This window comes from Primulina eburnea, chromosome 3 (genome assembly GCF_022965805.1).
Source record: "Primulina eburnea isolate SZY01 chromosome 3, ASM2296580v1, whole genome shotgun sequence".
In the NCBI taxonomy this organism is placed as follows: domain Eukaryota; kingdom Viridiplantae; phylum Streptophyta; class Magnoliopsida; order Lamiales; family Gesneriaceae; genus Primulina; species Primulina eburnea.
Genome location: NC_133103.1, coordinates 19,487,473 through 19,511,247, shown reverse-complemented (window position 1 = coordinate 19,511,247; position 23,775 = coordinate 19,487,473). Strand labels below are relative to the sequence as shown.

Here is a 23,775-nt window from a genome sequence, read left to right as displayed (position 1 = left end):
CAATGAATAGGAGATCTACATTTCCTTCCATAGAGTGCCTCAAAAGGAGCCATCCCAATTGCTGATTGGAAGCTGTTATTGTAGGTGAACTCCACTAGAGGTAATTTCGGTTCCCAACTGCCTTGGAAATCGATAACACAAGCTCGTAGTAGATACTCCAAAATCTGTATAACTCTTTCTGACTGACCATCGGTTTGAGGATGGAACGCTGTACTGAACAATAACTTGGTCCACATCGCTGCATGCAGACTTTTCCGAAAAGAGGACGTGAATCTCGGATCCCTGTCAGAAACAATAGAAACTGGAATCCCATGCAGACGAACTATCTCCCGAATATACAATTCTGCATACTGAACCATGGTGAATGTCTTCTTAATAGGTAGAAAATGAGCTGATTTCGTAAGACGATCAACTATCACCCAAATGGCATTCGATCCTTTCCCAGTCTTCGGCAATCCCACTACAAAGTCCACAATGATATTCTCCCATTTCCATTCGGGAATAGGGAGTGGCTTTAATTTCCCTGCTGGTCTCAGATGTTCTGCCTTGACTTGCTGACAAGTCAAACACTCGGATACGAATCTCAAAATGTCTCCCTTCATGCCTGGCCACCAATACAACAACTGCAAATCTCTATACATCTTTGTACTGCCCGGGTGAATGGAATATGGTGTGTCATGGGCTTCCCTCATAATCAGATCTCTCAAAAAATCGCCACTAGGAACCCATAGACGGTCTTGATAACGGACTAAACCATCCACCACTGAATATAAATTCCGGCCCTTGGCTTCATCTCTAGCTCTCCACTTTTGCAACTGCTCATCAGTAGACTGTCCGTCTCGGATATTATCTCTCAATGTTGACTGGACTGATAATGTGGCAAGATTAGGGGCCTCCCCCCTAGCATATACTGCAAGCTCAAACCGCTGTATCTCGGACTGCAACGGTCTTTGGAGTGATAACTGAGTGATAACTGCTGCCTTTCTGCTCAATGCGCCTGCAACTATATTAGCTTTCCCCGGATGGTAGCTAATGTCACAATCATAATCCTTCACTAACTCAAGCCATCTGCGTTGTCTCATATTCAACTCCCTTTGGGTGAAGAAGTACTTCAAACTTTTATGATCGGTGAATATCTTGCACTTCTCCCCATACAGGTAGTGTCTCAAAATTTTCAGTACGAAGACTACCGCTGCAAGCTCAAGATCATGAGTAGGGTAGTTCTTTTCATGGATTTTCAACTGCCGCGACGCATAGGCGATAACTCGGTCGTTTTGCATCAGAACTGCGCCCAAACCAAGTTTAGAAGCGTCGGTATAAAGGACGTACTCCCCTTGCCCCGATGGCATAGATAACACTGGTGCTGATATCAAGGCTTGCTTCAACTTGTCAAAACTTTCTTGACACTCGGGTCCCCAAATAAACTTTGCATTTTTCTTTGTCCAGGCGGTCATAGGTACCGCTATAGATGAGAACCCCTGAATAAACTTGCAGTAATAGCCAGCTAGTCCCAAGAAACTGTGAATCTCGGTGACACTCTTCGGCACTGGCCACTCTTTCACTGCCTCTACCTTACTCGGATCAACTTCCACTCCACTGCTGGAAATGATGTGGCCTAAAAATGCCACTCTATCGAGCCAAAACTCGTACTTGCTGAATTTTGCAAAAAGATTCCTGTCTAACAGTACTTGCAGTGTTGTTCTCAGATGGCGGCTATGCTCCTCTCTGCTCTTGGAATAGATCAATATGTCGTCGATGAAGACAATAATAAACTGATCCAGATATGGCTGAAATACGCGATTCATGAGATCCATGAAGATCGCTGGCGCATTGGTCAACCCGAATGGCATGACCAAAAACTCATAGTGCCCATATCTAGTTCTGAATGCTGTCTTATGGACATCTGCTTCTTTCACTTTCAACTGATAGTATCCCGAACGCAGATCAATCTTAGAGAAAATCGATGCTCCTTGCAACTGGTCAAATAAATCTTCGATTCTTGGCAGTTGATACTTATTTTTGATAGTGACCATGTTGAGCTCTCGATAATCGATGCACAGACGCATACTATTGATAGGAGTGGTTTTTACGCGTTTTATTGTATTAGTTTTAGTTGTGTTTGCATTGTGCATGCATGCATTTCATTTACATTCTGTTCATTTTAGAGTAAACATTTGCATTTTATCATATCTCACTCGGGCATGACGAATTTGCAGGAAAAATGGCCGGAAAACCACAAAATGGAGCAAAGTGTACAAAAGAGAAGGCAACGGACATGAGCGGCGCCCGAGCGGTAATTTTCTACCGCCCGGGCGCGAAAGGTGACCAAGTCGACATAAAGGTCGGCGCTCGGGCGGTAATTTTCTACCGCCCGAGCGCGAGAGATGTTTTACAATGCCCAAGTACAGAAGAGTCGGCGCTCGAGCTGTAGTTTTCTACCGCCCGAGCGCGAATGCCGCACTTCCCAAGGAGATTTACAGAAGGTGTGGCGCTCGAGTGGTACTTTTCTTCCGCCCGAGCGCCACCTATTTTTGGAAAAATTTCATGCTCGATTTCTTACCTTATTTTGGAAGAAGAATGCGATGGGAAGGATGGGGGGTCGACTTTCAGACGTATTCAGACATTATTCTTCAGCCGTCAAAGTTTTTGAGAGCACTTTCTCGCTTGGATTGAAGATTTGAAGATTCCGGGCATCGTTTCTTGCGTTTTTCATCAACTCTAGTATTTCTAACTTTGTTTGCATCTTTTAAACTTTGTTTTGTTGAATTTAATTATGAATTTTAGTAGCTAAACTTTATTATTTGTCGGGATTAAAGGGGATCCTACCCCGAATGTTGATTTGAATTAATTTATATTTCGATTGTGCGTTATTCTTGATTTTACTACTGTTTTACTGTGTCATTAAAGCGTAGCTAACTTTAACGACGTTTTCATATCACTAGTGAGTTCGAGAGAAGGACGAGTGATAGGATCGAGTAGTATAATCCGCGGATCTACAATTTACATAGATATATGAAATTGGATACGTGTCGGTAGTCATAGTCCTAAGGGTCGAAAACTAAGGGATTTCAGAGATCGAAATGCGATTTGCTCTTGATAAAAAATGAGAGCTATTTAATTACTTCATTGAGTAAAATTAGTTTGGCATAGCTCGAGAGAGTGTGTTCAATAGATTAGGAAATCCTGTCGGAAGCGTAGATCATGATCGAACGAATTAATAAATAAACGAGGGGTAGGTGAACCGAGATTCCCAACAAATCCTTTTCTCATTGAATTTTAACTCAACATTTTAGATTAAATTCTCATTCATTACTTGTTGAATCATTTTAGTTGCATATTTATTTGAGTATAGTAGGAATAATCACACAACTCAATTTTCGTTGCTAAATGTTAAATAACTGAAAATAATAATTGTAAAACACAGTCTTCAGTGGAACGATACTCGTACTCACGTACACTATATTATTACTTGACATCGTGCACTTGCGATTAATTTTTGAGCATACAAAATCATATTTTATTGGGGATTTCACTGTGTAAATTTTGCTCGATCAACTACCATCCTTCTTTTTCACAAATAATACCGGTGCGCCCCATGGGGAGTAACTAGGGCGAATGAAACCCTTGTCTAACAAGTCCTGTATCTGATCTTTCAATTCTTTCATTTCTGCAGGTGCTAGACGATATGGTGCTTTTGATATAGGAACTGTGCCCGGCACTAGATCAATAGAGAATTCCACCTCACGATCGGGCGGAATGCCAGAAACGTCCTCAGGAAAGACGCAAGGAAAATCTCTCACAATGGCAACATCCTCTAACTTCTGACTGATAGACTCCTGAGCAGTAGTGACGCATGCTAGATAAGCTGAGCATCCTCGCTTAATAAGCTTCCTCGCACATAAACAAGAGATAACGTGCGGCATTTGCTTGTTCCTCGCCGCCTCAAAAACAAACGGTTTACCATTAAGCGGTCGAATAGACACTGATCGCTGACTGAAATCAATCGATGCTCCATTCACTGATAGCCAATCCATCCCAAGTATAATATCGAATTCGGGCATAGGGAGCACAATAAGATCAGCCCGAACTACATTTTTGAATAAACGAAGCTCCAGATCCTTGACAATTTTAGACGTGAGCATCTGATCACCGGATGGAATCGAAACTTTGAAACCCAAACCCATATCTTGAGGAGTAATATTCAGTCTTTTGATGAAGGTTTCAGATATGAAGGAATGTGTAGCTCCTGAATCTAGCAATGCATAGGTAGCTACACCTAGAATGATAATCCTCTCTGCGGTGAAAGATGTCTTTAAAATCTTTTCGAGTTGAAACTTAAGGATTTTACTATCATTAGTTTTCCCCAGATTCATAAGAAGATTTCGCGTTGAACTTAAGCATTTCGTGAAAATTGTACTTTAGCCCTTACATTTTCGAATGTTATGCATTCTAGTCCCCCAATTTTGGATAATTGCACTATGGCCCTTAAATTTTCTTAAAAATTTTCGGAAATTACCCCTTAGTACTCAAGGTTTCGGTATTAGCAATTGATCCCTTACCTTTTTGATTTCTTACGCTTTGGTCCCTTAATTAGCGAAAATTGCATCCTAGTTCCTAAGTTTTCGAATTTTGCACTTTTAACCCCCAAATTGCGGAAATTGCGTCGAAATCCCTTGCCACAAATTCGAAAAACCCAAAGATTAATTGGTTATGATATTCTTTAATTTGGCCCTAAAACTTTTTATTTGGAAACATAACATCCTTATCAAAAAATAAGTCACCAAATTCATAACATTTTCTAGGGTTCTTAAAATCATAACTTAAACCCCACTAAGAAGAGCATGCGACCTAAGTTCCACTAAGTTAAATCTTGTTTCCCAAATCAATCCTAGTAACCAATTTAACATTTCATGCAAGAATAGGCAATATAAAAATGTTAAATAACTAGGTTACCTGTGATAAGAGTAGTGTCTGCTTCTTCCTCCGCTTCCTCGGCATTCATAACATACGCTCGCCCTACACTAGGTGCATTTCTCTTTGGGCAGTCAACAGCTTTGTGCCCATTTTCCTTGCAGTATAAACACTTGTAGGTCCCCCATTCGCACTTGCCAAGATGCGGCCGATTACATTCTTTGCAGGGTTGCCTCTCAGTAGGCGGTGGTGCTCCTTGATTCTGTGGCCTCTGCTGCCCTTGCTTCTTGATTTGACCTTGGGGTTTTTGAGACCCTTGAGGTCTAGGTGGACCCGTATTCTGCTTCTTGCTTGGCTGACTGTTATTATGGTGCTGTTGCCTTTTACGATGAATTTCAAAATCAATATCCCTCAAAGCTTGCTCAGACTTGAAGGCACAAGCAGTGGCGGTAGCATAATCTAATGGATGCATCATCATAACATTGTTACGTAGAGAAGGACGTAGACCATCCATGAAGTGCCTAAGCTTTTCTGCAGGATCTCTCGCAATAAGGGGTACAAAGTGACAACCCCTATCAAATTTCTTCACAAAGTCGGCAACAGAAAAGTCTCCATGTCGGAGGCTCATAAACTCCCTCTTTAGTCGGCCTCTAACATCCGTAGTAAAATACTTCTCATAGAAAATTTCTTTGAATTGTGGCCAAGTGATAGTAGTAAGGTTAACACCATGCTCGACCCCCTCCCACCAAAGTGAAGCATCATCCCTAAGCAGGTAAGTGGTACACCTCACACGGTCAGCATCTCCCATATTCAGATAACGGAAGTGTACCTCAAGAGAACGAATCCAGCTCTCGGCAGTAAATGGATCGGTGGTGCCTGAGAATTCCTTCGGCCCTAGCCTCCGGAATTGATCATAGATGTCCTGTGGTGGCCTAGGTGCCTACTGTGTCTGCTGCTGCTGCTGTAACTGCTATTGTTGTAACTGTTGCTCGAATAAACGAGCCATCTCCTCAAGAGCATGAGTAGCAGCATCTGGTGGTGGTGGTGGAGGTCCATTCCCTTGGTTGTTTTCTTGACGGTTAACACTGTTCTCCTCTTGGTTTTCAGTGACAGGGGCACGTCGAGGAGGCATTTTATCTGAACGTTTCCAAATTTCTAACGTAACCAACATGCATTTAAATCTACGTTTGCTAATCATGTGAAAATTTCATAACATAAATGGCAACTTAAGCATGTAGAGCAAAATACTTGAAATACTAGTAAACATGTAGCATAATCGTGGTATTCATAACGTCGTGCAGGTAATATCATAAAATCACATAAAGCATGTAAAACTTACAACTTTGAGGCTTGACGACTGATCTTCCCGGCGCTGATGGTGGCACAACCCTTTACAGGACCTTTGCTCTGATACCGACTGAAACGTCTCGTATTCTTCTGTTTAAAATGTACTAGAATTTTTTTTTTAAATTCGGCCAGCTCAAATAATATATGAAAATATTTTTGCACTTATTAGAATAAACCTCAATCAACTAGTATTTAAAAATTCGAGTGAAATTGTCGTAAAGTAAAATCGTCTACTGTTTTATCAAGCCTAAAAAGCAATAAGTTGAAAAGTATAGCACATACTAAACCTCTCAAAAACCTCTCAAAAGCATAAATAAAAATCGGAAAAATCTTTAACTTAAATCATAAAGCATAATGCGGAAATGTAGGGCTGGTCCTCGGGTTGTGTACACCTTCAGTCCAGTAGTATCACCCATCAAGACCTCCCTCAATACCACCTGCATCCATCACACCTAGTGAGTCTAAAGACTCAACATACCAAATCTTTGTAACAAATAATACATAATAAAACCACATGCAACAGTGAAAATACTTTTACAAAAAAAAAAATAACATTTTCGTGATATGCATAACATGAACCTCACCTTTACCTTTTCCTCAATCATAACATGACATAATATTTTCATGATCATTAACATTATATTTTCCTTTATTGATTCAGATCGTTAATTGTGACTTTCCTCAATCCTCAAAAGTCGATGGTACCATCTACATGAAACCACAGTACTGGGCGGCAGGGACATCAGCGACACAGGATCGTCAACTGAGCCTTGGCCTATCCTCAATCATAACCTCATATCCTCAAATCCTCATAGTCACAATTACTTCACTTTCATCAAGGTTTTCATCACTTTATAAAATCATGCATAAACATATTTTCTTTTGAAACCAACCATGCACCATGTATTTTAAATGTCAACTTAAATCATAAAATTTCATGGACATTTAAAATAAATCAAAAATAAATCCTGAAAATTTCATAAACATGTAAAAAAAATGATCATAATATCATAAAAACAGCATTTAGGGCACTGCCGTGACCTTTACTAATTTCTAGGTGTAAAAAGACCGTTTTACCCCTAATCGTGACATTTTCGTTTCTGACTTTTTTTTCTTGATTTCTCGACTCTAACAAGTCCCAAATAATTATTTAAGCTTATATAAATTTTTCGTAATTTCATTTGGCTTAAAACTTAGACTTTTAAAATTATCTTTTCTTGATTATTTTAACGGTGTTTTAATCCCGAAAAATACCAAACTTTAACATAAAATTCCTAAATTCAAAATTTAGTCTTTTTTTATATTATTTTAGCCCTTATGGATCATGACTCGACCCCCGCGAGCCGTTTTCCAAATTTTCTTTATTTTAAAACTCATTTTGACACCTAAACTTCGACCCCGAGCCATCTCTTATTTTTTGTCGAGTTACCCTCGGACCATATCCAACCGAAACTTGCCCAACATCCTAAATCAACCTACTGGACAATCAAACCATTAAAAACCCTCACCCAAAGTAAAAAACGGGGCCCCTCAAGACCCTGTATGTGCTGGCCGAGAATCACACTTGGCATGGGTTCCATATTTGTGATCGTGTGAGTCCAGCCAACGCTCTACCGCCCGAACCCAACCCAAGGACGCTTACTTAGGACGCTAGTGAACCCTCCTAGCCCAGCCCGTGCCCCACGCAACGAGCCTCCATAGCCTGGAAGTGGCGCAACCCTGCACAAATCTGTGCAGGTTCTCGGGTGGAATCCTAGCCGCGCTAGGACTCTTTCCCGAGCCCTCGGTTCGAGTCCTAGCATGGCTAGGACTCTCGCCCTGACTCATGACACCCCTGGATACGTCCTGGCCCAAGCCAAGTCCAAGCCTCACCCTTAAACCGAGAAGCCCGAACGCAAACTCACGACAGCAGCCTTCGGTTTTTGATTCCTTGTTTTCTTTGTTTTCTGCCGATGGTGGGTGGTGTTTGTGGCTTTGTTTTCCTTGAACACTTTACCTAAACTTCATATAACATCATGGCAGTCCCTAAACACCAACAAGACATGACTTGGTACATAAAAATCATTAGTTCATAGCATGTACATGAGAAAAACGAATTTTCTGGAATAAATCTTCAAGTTCTCCATGCATACATATTTTAAATTGATACTATGATGTAATGGATGAGAAAAAGGAAGATTTTAGGCATGCCTTTGCGTCGTAAACGCACGAAATACCGACGACGACGAAGAACGGAGAGAACCGAGGCTAGGTTCACTAAAAACCTTGAGGGAAAAGCTGTTGTCACTCTCGGCCGAGACTTGCTGTGCGCCGAGGGAAGCTTTTGCTTTGGTAACAATTTTGGGCGGCGTGAAAGTGTGTGTATAGTTTAGGTTTTTAATTGTTTTTATATGCTAATCAATTTTATTAATTAGGCATAAGGCCTATTAAATTTTAATTAAGCCCACTAGCACAAGGTAGGCTTTAAATAAACTAAAAAAAACGTTTTCAAAAATATGAGAAAACCATCTCTCTTAAATTAAATAATTTAAAATTAATTATTTAATTAAAACATTGTTCAGTCCTTGGTCTCCGTTCCTCGATCGTCACTTGAATAACCTTAAAAATGTAATTTCATGCAGAATGGCAATAAAATCATAATAAGCATGTATGTCACATAATTAATTAGCCATTAAAATAAATTACTCATTTTTTTCCTAATTTCTAGACTTGCATGCAGTTGGATTACGACGCCTTAATTTTTGGAGCTTACAAGAAAAAAGCAAGGGCTCGATCGGAACAATCATGAATCTTATATAAAATTGAAATTGATTGTTAGTTTGAAAAATATTTTTTTGAGAAAATAGTATAGGCTCGATCGGAAAACCTAGTAAAGGGTTCAGAAAATAAAGAAATCTTCTACCTCGAGTTGCCGAGTAGGGCGTACTAGATATACTAGCAATAAACATCCAAGAGCGATGATATCCAAATCAAGCCGGAAATCCGAAAGCAATTTTCAAAGTCATTTAAGTATCAAAGTTGATATTTTTATCAAATCTCAGTTAGGACTTCGAATACATTTTATTTCTTTAATACTTTACTATATTACAAAAATAAGTATGAAAATCTATCCTCATTACCGTGTTCCGTGCTTGAGATTTGCCAACATGCACATGTTGTCGACACTTTATTTACTAACATAAAGTAGGACAAAAACTTGTGTGACAAGGTCTCACGAGTCGTATTTTATCATGAGATGGATATCTTATTTGGATCATCCATGAAGAAAGTATTATTTTTTATGCTAAGAGTAATACTTTTTATTGTGGATATCAGTAGGTTTGACTCGTCTCACAGGTAAAGATTCGTGAGACCGTCTCACAAGAGACTTACTCCACAAAATAGTTGTGCCCAGATATCATTCCTTTGCCGTAACCCATGTAATTCTTTGAAGTGTGAATGATGATTAATAGACTATGAATCAGTTTAATAATTAAAAATTATTAAGCCACAAACATGGATAACAGTGTTGGATCTCGATTTTGTCGTGTCCAAACACAGCGGAAGTTTTAAAAAACTTTAGATCTTGACATTCAAGATATTTTGAGCACTCGTATGGTTTTAATAAATAAACATGCATAAGAAGAATATATTCACTCGGCTCCAACTAAACTGGTATTGGCAGATATAGCTCTTGTTGAATTCTCTACGAACTTTCTTCAGGAACTCCTTTCTTCAATCCTCCTATCAAGTCCACGATTAGAAGAATTGTTCATCTTCCAAAATGGGAGAACTTTTAACGTTGGAGATTGAAAAATGAGATACGGCTCAACCAAAATAACTTTGATGGAGGCCTAAATTTGAGAGGAAAATTGGAGAGGTATTTTCGAAAATCATGTCATGTGGAGGATAGGGTTTTCAAAAATAATGAGTGGAAAAAAATAACCTCAAACTTAATACATATATATAAGCTTAGGGCCCATTAATTAAATCAAATACTTAATGGGCTTGATCAATTAATTACTCTAATCCAACTAGTTTAATTAATTAATTAATCTTTTAAAGTTCAATTAAGAACCTTAATAATTTGTATGTCGGCCTTGTACTCCTACAAGCCCATAATACATACACTCATTACATTTAATTTAACTTGAATTTACTGTATCATAATATAAAATCAACTTCTTGAATTTATTCTCTCAACGAGAGCAATGATCAAGTGCTTGTGTAACCTTCAATGGTTCAAGGATACAGCTAGCCGTGAGTTCACAACTTCTTGTGATTCAGGACATAATCATTTATTCAAGATTACCCTAATTTGCCCCATTCTATGTATCAACAATTTGATCATGAGAATGTCAGAAATCATATTTCTGATTAAACTCATTGAACATGGTAAGAGCAACTAGTAGCATCGTCCCATGATTCCATATGTATCACTGATAGTGCTTGCAAGAACCAGTCGGTTATGATTAATGTACAATACGGTGTCTTCATAACATATATCTCGATCGAATCTGGAACCATTGGTTCATCGAGGGTTGCATAATAATTCGATAATTATGTGACACATCTTTGAGAATAAATAGTGGCATCACATGTACAATTGGAGAACTTTTTCTCTAATGTACATCTCATACTCTGGCCAGAGGATTTCATGCACTATTATTTTATCAGATCATATAGGATATCCACATCCGTAGGTGAGCGGTGAATTCTCGACTACAATGCACTGGCTTCTACATGTGTCGCAACTGTACCCAATCTCGCCACCTGATGACCCTCCTGGGGTTGGTAAACGAGTCAAAGCACAGTTCTAGCATATAGAGCCTCAATGTTGTCCCGGGTCCTAAAGACTAATGGTGTACAATCATAACAACAGACTTATCCTCTCGATGAATGATAACCACTTGGAAAGTTCGAGGGAGGGTAGTTCGGTATCATCATCATATGACTACCCATCTGCATATTTGGACATCTCTATGTCTTTACCAATAAACACGGTACACAACATCATAGATGCTAGTCTCGAGCTCAAGCGACCTTTATCCATGTTTTAGGCGGCTGAATCGACTAGGAACTAATTTAGATTATACAGTGTTTACAAATGAGTTTCAACATCGAATTACGATTCATTTGTATTAAAGTATAATCAAGATCTTTATTTATGTTGATCAAATGGGTATACAGATAAAGAAATAACAAACCATGAAATAATGAATTATATTAAAATAAAGATTGTTTATTACATCTGAGTCAATAGATTCTCTAACCAACAGTTGGTTTACATGGCATCTACTCTAACAAACAGAACCTCGCAGTCTAGAAAATTTTATTGGGAGATCTCATAGTGACCATCTACTAAGGTTCGACATTGATGGTTCGGGCTCAACACGTTAAGAGAAATGACACGATATTACTGGGCTCTCATCAAACATGAAACAAAATACGTGAGGTTGCAATTGAGCTATGCCTTTTGTAAATTTTGATTATTTGATATTATTCGGGATTATAACTTAGCAATTGAGCTTTGCGTAATCAATAAGAAAATTAGATTTCTTGTTTTCATAATAGGGTGGTGAAATATCAAAATAGTGGGAGACAATTCATAAAAACAAAATATCATATTTTATGTGTGATAGAATATTTTAAAATAGTTAATAACGTCTATTTTGTTTCCATTTCAGTATATTTATGACATCATCGCGAAATCCTCTATCGGTTATACTTGATTAAAATAAGATGTTCGAACCTAATTAACAAAACTGGTTGAGGAATTTAAAAATTATTTTAAATTCTGAGAAAATATCATATGTTCTCAATAAGGCTCTCCCAAAAAAGGCTTCTGCTAATGGCCCTGCCGAGGAATTGACTAATCCTGACAAATGGTGGGACCATGTCTTACAAGCTAAGAGTTATATGCTAGCTTCCGTGTCAAACGAATTGCAGAGGTGTTTTGAAGATGATGTGAATGTTGACGACATTTATGATCATCTACAAAAGTTGTACAGTGCACAAACATTTCCTAAGGTATGCTACTATCAAGGAGCTCGTGACATAACGCCTGCAAGAAGGGACTTGATCCATGAACATGATGTGAGGATGTTAGGCTCATCGAGAAGCTAGTGGGCCACGACATTGTCATCCCAAATGAGTTTTCTACATGCATTCTACTGTTGTAATTGTCACTCTCTTTTGATGGACTTGTGGTAAACTTGAAAATGAACAACCTGGAGGCTAGCCTTGAAGAGCTAGTCATAAGCTTATCATATATGACGCCACCATCAAGAAGGAAAAACCCGTTTTTTTAGTGGGCTCTTCGTTTGAGATAATGAAAGGCTCACAAAAGAAGGGAATGTGTAGTGACCCGTTCCAGAATCACCTACTAATCAAGAACTAAGCATGCAATTAACCTAATTAACAATAATCAGAGATAACAGCGGAAAAGTCAACAACAATACCGATTATACAACCCAATCGAAGTCTAGAATAACTCAAAATAAAATATCCAATACAACCATATCGAATCAAAACAATACCGATAAACTAAACCAACCAGATACTCAACGTCCTCCTCCTGCTCCTCCTGAGCTGTCCAACCTGAGGCCTGCCCCGTGGGAATGGGGTGTCCAAGAATAAACAAAACCGAGGACGTGAGCGATAAGAACGCCCAGTACAAAAGTATGAGTATACAAACCTATATGAAATGCACATGCTATGATATGATACCAGGGTAGTCAAGAAACAGGAATCACAAAAGGATCTCAACAATGCTCAGTCTAGAGGCGCCAAGTGGATAGTGCCGCGCGGTACACCTCTGGGTCACTGCATCCACTACAAGACAGACGTGGACCTAAAATGTCCCGGACCACCGAAGCCCTCCCGACCCGTCGGCCACTGTGTACTCTCGGTGTCCATGCGTCCACAAAACAGGGCTGAGCGGCCCCAAGATATAGCTTATCTCGAAAGAGATACAGCTCAACAGTAAAGGCTATCTCGAAGGAGGTACGGCTCAACATGAAATGCAACGTGCAGTAATAAACGTGACATAATAGCATGCATCATATGACATATATCAATGCACCACATAATCATGCAACACATATAAGAATGTATACTCAACCAGGATATCTCGGATAGTACTTTCGTACCTCTATCACAGCAAGCCTAGCCTTACGCAACACCGCTAATCAGGTCTAGAACAAGCCTACGCATCAAAAGCATACTCAATCAATACTACCATGCTATACCAGCAAAACCAGTACTACCAAAGGTTTAGGGTTTACCTTCGTCCGTCGACAGCCCTTTGATGTCGATTGCCTCGTAACTCAGACGCCGCTACGCTACTACTCCTGGCAGCTCTTGGCTATCGCTCGACCAACAACTAACCCTAGAAACCTTCCAAACTCTCCAAAATGAGAGAAAACTCAAGAAATTGGCAAGTCAAAAATGAGAAATCCGAGCACTATTTATAGGCCATGTTCATATCCTCCGAACAACACTTCGGAACGTCCGAACGCTACGTGTCCATTGGCTCTTGACAGCTCATGATCGGATCCTCCGATCATACACTTCGGACCGTCCGAACATGCACGTGTCCAGCTGCTCTTGACACCTCATGATCGGATCCACCGAACCCACTTCGGACCTTCCGAACTCTTCGGTGCTTCCGAACCATCTTCGGTCCGTCCGATCATGACTCGGTCAAAATTACACATTAAACCTTCTTAATCACCATTAATCCGTTAATTACCCAATTTGAAATTCGGGCTACTACATTCTCCCCCCCTTAAAAACGATTTCGTCCTCGAAATCTAGGCAAGAGAATAAAACACCATTGTAATACACTGCAAATATTCTTCATTACAACTGTATAACAATTACATCCCAGGCTGATCCTGGTTCAGCGCAAAAACCTGACCTTGGGCACGAGGTCGAAGATTCGAACTACCCACTGCCTGACCCTGTCTCCTCTGCTGAACAGTCGTCTGGGATCCAGAACCAGATCCTGCTCCACCTCGCAGCTGAGGACAATTCTTCTTGAGATGACCCATCTCTCCGCACTGAAAACAAGCTCCTGCTGCTAATCGGCATTGCTCCGATGGATGGTTCTTCCCACAATGCGCACAAGAATCCTTCTTCTCACCAAAGCGAACAACACCGCTAGACCTTGATCCAGATCCAGAAGAAGAAGAACCAGATTTCTTGAAAGACTGAGGTCGAGGGCTCAAAACACTCGGAGGTCTAGAAGAAAGAATAGCCCTACCACGCTGGAGACTGATCTCTGCTTGACGACACCGGTTCACCAACCCATCGTACGAAGTAGGATTATCACAGACAGTGACTCGATCAAAGATCTCCTGGTTAAGGCCCTGAAGGAAATGATCGTACTTGGCTTCAGAACTGCCACTGATATGAGGCGCAAAGGGTAACAACTCGAAGAATTTCTGCTGATACCCATCAACAGACATACTCCCCTGCTTAAGATTCAGGAGCTCAATCGTCTTGGCCTGGCGAAGGGCTGGAGGAAAGTACAGCTGCATGAACGCTGCACGGAAATCGACCCAAGTCGCTCTACCCTGGGACTGGACTATCGGCGCAGAAGTCGATCGCCACCACCTGCGAGCACGGCCCTCGAGAAGAAAACTAAGGGTCTCTATCTTCTGCTCCTCGGTGCACTGGAATGCACGGAAACAACTCTCCATGCGCTCTATCCAATCCTCAGCATCATCAGGAGTCTCTCCACCAACTAGAGGCTTAGGCCCCATCTGAATGAAACGATGCATATCGAAACGCCTAGGACCATCCCGACGATGACGATGTTCACGATCACGATGACGCCTACTATCGTCCTGATCACCCCATCGACCTACACTCCCCTGACTAATCCCGTCACCAAAGTGGTCAGCCATCGCTACAACATAGAATGGGGAAACTAGTAAATTGGTCAACGGAAATCCCAAAACAGAAATCTATATCCCAAAATCGTATGCATGCTCTGATACCATAAATGTAGTGACCCGTTCCAGAATCACCTACTAATCAAGAACTAAGCATGCAATTAACCTAATTAACAATAATCAGAGATAACAGCGGAAAAGTCAACAACAATACCGATTATACAACCCAATCGAAGTCTAGAATAACTCAAAATAAAATATCCAATACAACCATATCGAATCAAAACAATACCGATAAACTAAACCAACCAGATACTCAACGTCCTCCTCCTGCTCCTCCTGAGCTGTCCAACCTGAGGCCTGCCCCGTGGGAATGGGGTGTCCAAGAATAAACAAAACCGAGGACGTGAGCGATAAGAACGCCCAGTACAAAAGTATGAGTATACAAACCTATATGAAATGCACATGCTATGATATGATACCAGGGTAGTCAAGAAACAGGAATCACAAAAGGATCTCAACAATGCTCAGTCTAGAGGCGCCAAGTGGATAGTGCCGCGCGGTACACCTCTGGGTCACTGCATCCACTACAAGACAGACGTGGACCTAAAATGTCCCGGACCACCGAAGCCCTCCCGACCCGTCGGCCACTGTGTACTCTCGGTGTCCATGCGTCCACAAAACAGGGCTGAGCGGCCCCAAGATATAGCTTATCTCGAAAGAGATACAGCTCAACAGTAAAGGCTATCTCGAAGGAGGTACGGCTCAACATGAAATGCAACGTGCAGTAATAAACGTGACATAATAGCATGCATCATATGACATATATCAATGCACCACATAATCATGCAACACATATAAGAATGTATACTCAACCAGGATATCTCGGATAGTACTTTCGTACCTCTATCACAGCAAGCCTAGCCTTACGCAACACCGCTAATCAGGTCTAGAACAAGCCTACGCATCAAAAGCATACTCAATCAATACTACCATGCTATACCAGCAAAACCAGTACTACCAAAGGTTTAGGGTTTACCTTCGTCCGTCGACAGCCCTTTGATGTCGATTGCCTCGTAACTCAGACGCCGCTACGCTACTACTCCTGGCAGCTCTTGGCTATCGCTCGACCAACAACTAACCCTAGAAACCTTCCAAACTCTCCAAAATGAGAGAAAATCAAGAAATTGGCAAGTCAAAAATGAGAAATCCGAGCACTATTTATAGGCCATGTTCGGATCCTCCGAACAACACTTCGGAACGTCCGAACGCTACGTGTCCATTGGCTCTTGACAGCTCATGATCGGATCCTCCGATCATACACTTCGGACCGTCCGAACATGCACGTGTCCAGCTGCTCTTGACACCTCATGATCGGATCCACCGAACCCACTTCGGACCTTCCGAACTCTTCGGTGCTTCCGAACCATCTTCGGTCCGTCCGATCATGACTCGGTCAAAATTACACATTAAACCTTCTTAATCACCATTAATCCGTTAATTACCCAATTTGAAATTCGGGCTACTACAGAATGAATGTTGTGGTCCTTCCAAGAAACACAAACTCTCCAAGAAAAAAAGCTCCAAACACTTCTAAAGGGCCCAAAAGCCCGATCAGGCAGAAGATGTTTGCTACCACCACAAGAATAATCGTCATTGGAAGCACAACTGTTGGAATATCTAGCACAGAAGAGTTCTGATGATGGTATGTTTTATATTGAAGTAAATATATTAATTAATTCAACTTCATGGGATTTAGATACTATATGTGATTCTCACTAATGTTATGATTAGCAGGTGATAAAGTAAGAGGCTAAGAGATGGTGAGACCTTCTTGAGGATGGGTAATGGACCAAAGGTCTGTGAAAGCCATGTAAGAAATTTATTTATTATTAAACAATAAGTTTAAGTTACTTTTGAGATATGTTTTATATGTTCTTAACTTCGTTAAAAACATTGTTCCATTTCTATGCTAGATAAATATATATTTTCTTGTTTATTTGCTAGAAGTGTTTGCAATATTTACAAGGATAAATATTTAAAACAATATTTATGACTTAAAAATAAAATATATTCAAACTAATGATAACCAAGTAAATATGATTTCAACAACAAACAAAAGAAAACAATATCGTCTAAATCAAACACACATGTGACATGCTAGACTAGGACATATTTCCCAAAGAATACACAAGTTAGTAGGAGAAGAAATGTTTGACTCGTCAGATATAAATTTTTTTAAAACATATGAGTTCCGTCGGAAAGGAAAGATGACCAAACCCTCTTTCTTAGGGAAAGTGGAGTATACACATTATCTATTGGATTTGATCCATATAGATGTGTGACCTACTAAGTGTTAACACGATATATGAACAATCATACTTCATTATCTTAATTGATGACTTCTCGAGATATGAGTATGTATATTTAATAAAATAAAAATCTGAAACATTTAATAATTTCAAAGAATTCAGAGATGAAGTAGAAAAAAAGTTTTGAAAAAGTATTAAAATGCATTGATACAATCAAAGTGGAGAATACTTAAATACTGAATTCAAGACTACCTTAAGGATAATGAGATTATCTCACAGTAGACCTCCTGCCAGACCCCAATTGAATGGTGTGTCAGAATGTTGTAAGCAGACATTAATTGACATGATTCGATCTATGATGTGATTAACCGAATTGACGCCATCTTTTTGGGGATTTGTGCTTGAGACTGTGACAATGTTGTTGAATCAAGTTCATACAAAGACAGTGGATAAAACTTCATATGAGATATAGATGAGAACGTCTCGTAGATATTCTTTATCAAGAATATGAAGATATCCTGCTTATATGAAGCAATCAATGAAAGCAAAATTGGATGGTAGGGTCAATTTCTACTATTTTGTTGGATATTACAATAATTTTGTTGAATATTATTTTATTACCCAAATGAAAAAAATGTGTTTGTTCCAGGAATGTTACTTTATTAGAGAAGTAGTTTCTATTAGATAAGAATGTTGGAATGATAGAACTTGATGAGATACGAGAAACACCCACTCCTGAAATAGTAGAATTCACACCACAACAACCAGTTGAAGAGATACAACTTATTAGGAGATCCGAAAGGTCTCAAGGCCAACTAAGAAGATGCGCCTGCTTCTTGAAGATGGCCAGAATGAGCTCATTCTTAGATGTGATCCAAGAAATTTCAAAGAAGAATAATCAGATTCTGATTCATCTACATGACTTGAATTCATGGAGTCCGAGATAGAATCCATGTAATCAAACCAAGTATGGTTCTTAGTAGATCCACATGAGGGACTTGTTCCCATAGGAAGCAAGTGAATTTACAAAAGAAAATTTGGGGTGGATGAGAATGTATTGAATTTAAGCAAGATTGATAACAAAAAGATATACTCAAAGACAAGATATTGACTACAAGGAAACATTTTCTCTAATTGCGATGTTCAACTCCATTAGGATACTGCTAGCCGTAGTATTATGGTATGACTATGAAATATGACGGATGTATGTGAAGACAACATTCCATAATGATGACATTAAAGAAGAGATTTATGTATCTCAACTTGAACGGTTCAAATCAGTGGGAAGTGAGCATAAAATATGCAAACTTTCGAGATCTATCTATAGACTCAAACAAGCATCGAGGAGTTGGAACCTCATATTTGACAACATTATCAAAGAGTTTTACTTGGTTAAAAATCCCGAGAAACATTGTGTATACAAGAAGGTTAGTGGAATACAATGACATTCTTATTATTGATATAATTTACATATTATATTATATATAAAGAAAATAAAAAAAATTCTTATTATTGTATGTTGACACACTACTCATTGAGAATGATGTAGGGATGTTACAATCTTAGTAATAGTCAAGTTATTGTGCACTTCTCAAATTCTAAAGTTAAACATCTTATGTCATATGTTATATAATTTCAATTTTGTATTTTTGAGAAATTTTTTGGTACGTTACTAAACCATCACAAAAAATTACTTATAATAAATAATCAAATTGCTAATAATAATATATTTTATATTAATTAAATGGTTGTGATTGCAATTGTAGATATGCTGTTTTCAATTAAATGAGTGATGATCGGAGGAATAATAGTCTATTGTCTACATAGAGAAAGAAATATTTCTAACAATATATAGTGAAATTATTGTACAAATATTTCGAAATATAAATATTCGAAAAGACTAATTGTAAGATAATTATTTTGTGATATTTAATGATTATTTTATTAAAAGATTTATATATTTTTTGAGTTATTAATTATAATATGTTATTTTCTGAACTAAAATGCTAGCTCCAGGCATGTATTGCTCCACTTGTATAATTTGAAACTATACACTGACAAAGAGTGTGAAAACAATTTTTGGTCATATTGTCACGTCCCGGGACGGGGGTTAGTTGACACCGACATTGCTCTCAAATTTACATTCGAAAACAACAAGCCTCAGAAGTACGAAATTCAGAAACCAGTCTTTTTATTCATAATACGAAATAATTCATTGTCTGATACAAACTCGAATCACTAATGTTTTACAACGGAAATGTAAAACAGACATAGCATTTGTTCTACAGATACAATGGAAAATATAATCTAAAACTGAAAGTAACAGTCTTCTTCTTCACCATCCCCAAAACTGGTTCTGCTCCTCTGCTTCTAATCTTTCTTCGTCGTTCTTATCTGAGATGTTTTGGTGGGTGAGTGATATGGTTGTCACTCAGTAAGCAGGGGCGGGAATAACTCCCAATTTCGAAATCGTTTTCAACAGAAACACTAATACAATAATATACAGAAACTCTTTATTTCATAACCGAAATCAGTATTCAGGAATCAGTAATCGGGAATCAGTATTCGGTATTCAGAAATCATAATTTAACAAGTAAGCACTGCACATTCGTGAATTTCATGGCTAAACTGGTATCAGTCCCCTATATGTTCTCTCCTCTAAGGGGTGAGGCCAGTAATCAGTAATCAGTAATGTTCAGAATATATATTCCTACCATTAGTCCACTAAATTTCAGTGCTTTGAAATCAGATATCAGGATTCAAGAATATATTTTGCTTTAAAACAGAAATCAGCAAACGATTTTTCAAGATATTTATACATAAGCCCACTTACAGTGATTTGGTATAAAGTTTCGGTTGAAGTCTACTGGAATTTGGCTGCTCTCGCTACTGGCTTTTACTGCTTGACAAAGGCATTCTCTCTTAACGCGAAATTTTAGTGATAATCTCAAAGCTTATGTAACCCATTTCAGAGACTTGAGGGTGTTATTTATAGACCAAAATCTGACTGTTAGCCTCCCTATTAATGACCATAATCTGCCATTAACAGTGTTTATTCCATATTAATACTTCAGTTACAAGTCTAAGCTGCATCAGTAACTGTCTGCTGGAATTCGCTCTTCTGCTGCTGGATTTTATTTGTTGTCTGCTGCTGGATTCTAATATGCTGGGAGTCTGCTGCTGGATTCTAATCTGCTGGAAAAGTATCAGCTTCTGAAATATTATCTTCTGTTGGAAATTTTTGCATTGCTATTGAAATGCTGGAAATTCTACTGAAATGATGGAAATTCGGGTTCTCACACATATGAAGCCAATTTGTTTTTATTTTTAATTAAATATACGACTTTTACAATTTTACTGTAACTTTTGGATAAATTGTATTATTTAGGTACTTGAATCAGTTAGTTTTTTTCCCCGCTTTGGTGATTAATTTTAACTTTTTTTAAAAATTCAAATTTTTATTTTGGTCTTGATCGTGTTTCCTGGTTCACCCTTATCCTTTCATTTGTGCACGTTTCATTTTCGAGAGATTTTCCATCTTTTGCCTCACAAGTAAATTTTTTTTTTTTTGTTTTTTTTTTTGAGTTGAGAAAAATATTGTTTAATTGAGTCTCGAAGTTGAGATTTTATCATAAATTACGGATTTTGATGTCAAATGACTTACAAGTTATTGATGTCTTACATTTATTTTCCATTCTATAAATATGAGCAGAGTTTGACTAACAATAACCAAAATAAAATAGTCAATCCAATCTTTAAGTTATCTTGTTTTCCGATTTCGTTCTCAAACTTGTCATTATCGATTTTAAGTTATCTAACTTTTATTTTTCTTTGTTTTACGTCAATGCTGATATGAAGTTAAACTATCAGCATTTTCGGGTTCACCTCATTAATTTACGAGCTTTACATCTTTGCTATGGGGAAATAGAACTGAAAACGCGCAAAAAAACGAAGTTACATGATTAAGATCATACTTTGACAAATTAGAGAACATAATAGAAAACAAAACAATTCATTTGGATAATTTGACAACTTTCCCTACAAACACTGGTGAGTAGTATCATGTTACCACACTTCTAGGTAATGTCTAGTATCAATATTGATCGATGTCATATGAAAATACGATGAAAAATACAAAATAAACCAAATTACTGTAGCAAGAGCTAATTTCTGAGTCACTAGAGGACCGACCACAAATTAAATTTGAACGAAGGCAAGGGTACCAATTTATTTAATTTAAATTTAAATTTAAATTTATAACCCGATGCATGAACCAGGTCCTCGCTCCCTGGATTGTCCTCCTCTAGGCAACTATGAATACAACCACAACTTGTACCCACTGGAACTATACATGGGAGCCGAATCAGCCTCAAGTCTCAACTCCCCGTTTTACCCGTTTTCAATAATAAATTTTATCATATACAACACCGACTGACTTTTTAAAAAACTCTTGTATCCTCTCAGTGTTTTACCATGTGGCCCGAATTTGTCATATATTATTATTATTATAAAATCCAAAGATTAGGGTGATGGACACGAAGGTACCATGCACCAAATCATAATTGGAAAATACACCAAAAACCCAAGAATATTACTCCATCAGACCTTCTATATATTAATCTTCCACACGGTAAACCAAAATCATTAAATATTACCAAACACATACGTTGCCGATATACCCCCGCTCGTCTCCCCGATATCTATAGACTCTGAAATCCACTCAGTTTTATCGAGCATGGTTTCGCAATCTGTGCATGTGGCATCCAGATGCACCGTTTTCCCCGACCAGAAGTCAGCTCTGGGGGAGCTGAAGCTCTCTGTTTCTGACCTACCCATGCTTTCTTGCCACTACATTCAGAAGGGGTGCTTGTTCACAAGGCCGGTGGTGCCGGTTTCCGAGGTGGTTTCTGTGCTCAAGCGTGGCCTCTCGCTGACGCTTTCCCGGTTTCCGCCGCTGGCGGGGCGGCTGGTGACTGATTCGGACGGTTATGTTTATGTTAGTTGTGATGATGGTGGGGTTGATTTTGTGCATGCTGATGGGTGTTATTTTTGGGTCAGGGATTTGCTGGGGTCCGTGGATGGTGATTTGCCGGAAGCGGTGAAGGGGTTCTTTGCGTTTGATGGGATGGTGAGTTATCAGGGGCATTTTAGGCCCATCATGGCGGTGCAGGTGACGGAATTGGCGGATGGAGTTTTCATCGGTTGTTCTGTGAATCACGCGGTTGTGGACGGGACTTCGTTCTGGAATTTTTTCAATACTTTTGCGGAAATGAGTAGGGGGGTGAGGAGAATTTCGAGGGCGCCGGATTTCAGCCGGGACTCGGTTTTGGTTTCCCCCGCGGTGCTTAAACTCCCCGCCGGCGGGCCTAAAGTTACTTTCTCGGTGGATTCTCCGGTTAGGGAGAAGATTTTCAGATTCAGCAGTGAATCGATACTGAAGCTGAAAGCCAAAGTTAACAACCAGAAATGGGAAATCGAAGACGGAGTCGACGCGGCGGAGGTAATGGGCAAATTCAGCAACGATGCACACAAATTCTCCGACGAGAAGAAAACTCCATTACCATGGCTGAGAACCGCCGTCTCAAATCAACCCAATTCAGCCGAAATTTCATCGTTTCAGTCCTTAAGCGCGCTGCTATGGCGAGGCATCACTCGAGCTCGGAAACTGTCACCCTCCAAAAAGACGACGTTCAGAATGGCGGTGAACTTCCGGCACCGCCTGAAGCCGAATCTGGACCCTCTCTACTTCGGCAACGCGATACAGAGCATCCCGACATACGCTTCCGCCGGGGAGGTCCTGTCCCATGACCTCCGGTGGTGCGCGGAGCAGCTGAACAAGGCCGTGGCGGCGCACGGCAACGCCACCGTGAGGAAGCTGGTGGAGGAGTGGGAGCGGGACCCACGGTGCTTCCCATTGGGGAATTTTGACGGCGCCATGATAACGATGGGAAGCTCTCCTAGATTCCCGATGTACGATAATGATTTTGGGTGGGGCCGACCGGTGGCGGTTCGCAGCGGCCGGGCGAACAAATTCGATGGCAAGATTTCGGCTTTTCCGGGCCGAGAAGCGGGTGGGAGTGTGGATTTGGAGGTGGTTCTAGCGCCCGAAACTATGGCGGGTCTCGAGTTGGACCCGGAGTTTATGCAATATGTGTCGGGTTATTACTGAATGTGAAACCAATTAAAACGTTTTTTAAATCTGTAAATTAAATTAGCTTAATAACTAAGGAATTAAATATATATTATCGTTGTAGAATTTTATTGGAATACATGGAGAGACCAGTACAACACAAGTCATCGTTAATTTTGTTGAATTCAAATAATAT

The 23,775-nt window shown here is 39.5% G+C and overlaps 1 protein-coding gene across 1 annotated transcript; it reads left to right on the top strand.

Moving 5' to 3' along the window:
• The first annotated feature begins 22,086 nt into the window (after positions 1–22,086).
• On the top strand, positions 22,087–23,718 carry LOC140828395 (uncharacterized acetyltransferase At3g50280-like). The gene has a single exon (XM_073191371.1). The coding sequence runs from the start codon at positions 22,185–22,187 to the stop codon at positions 23,616–23,618; it is 1,434 nt and encodes a 477-aa protein (XP_073047472.1). The 5' UTR covers positions 22,087–22,184; the 3' UTR covers positions 23,619–23,718.
• Positions 23,719–23,775: the final 57 nt, after the last annotated feature.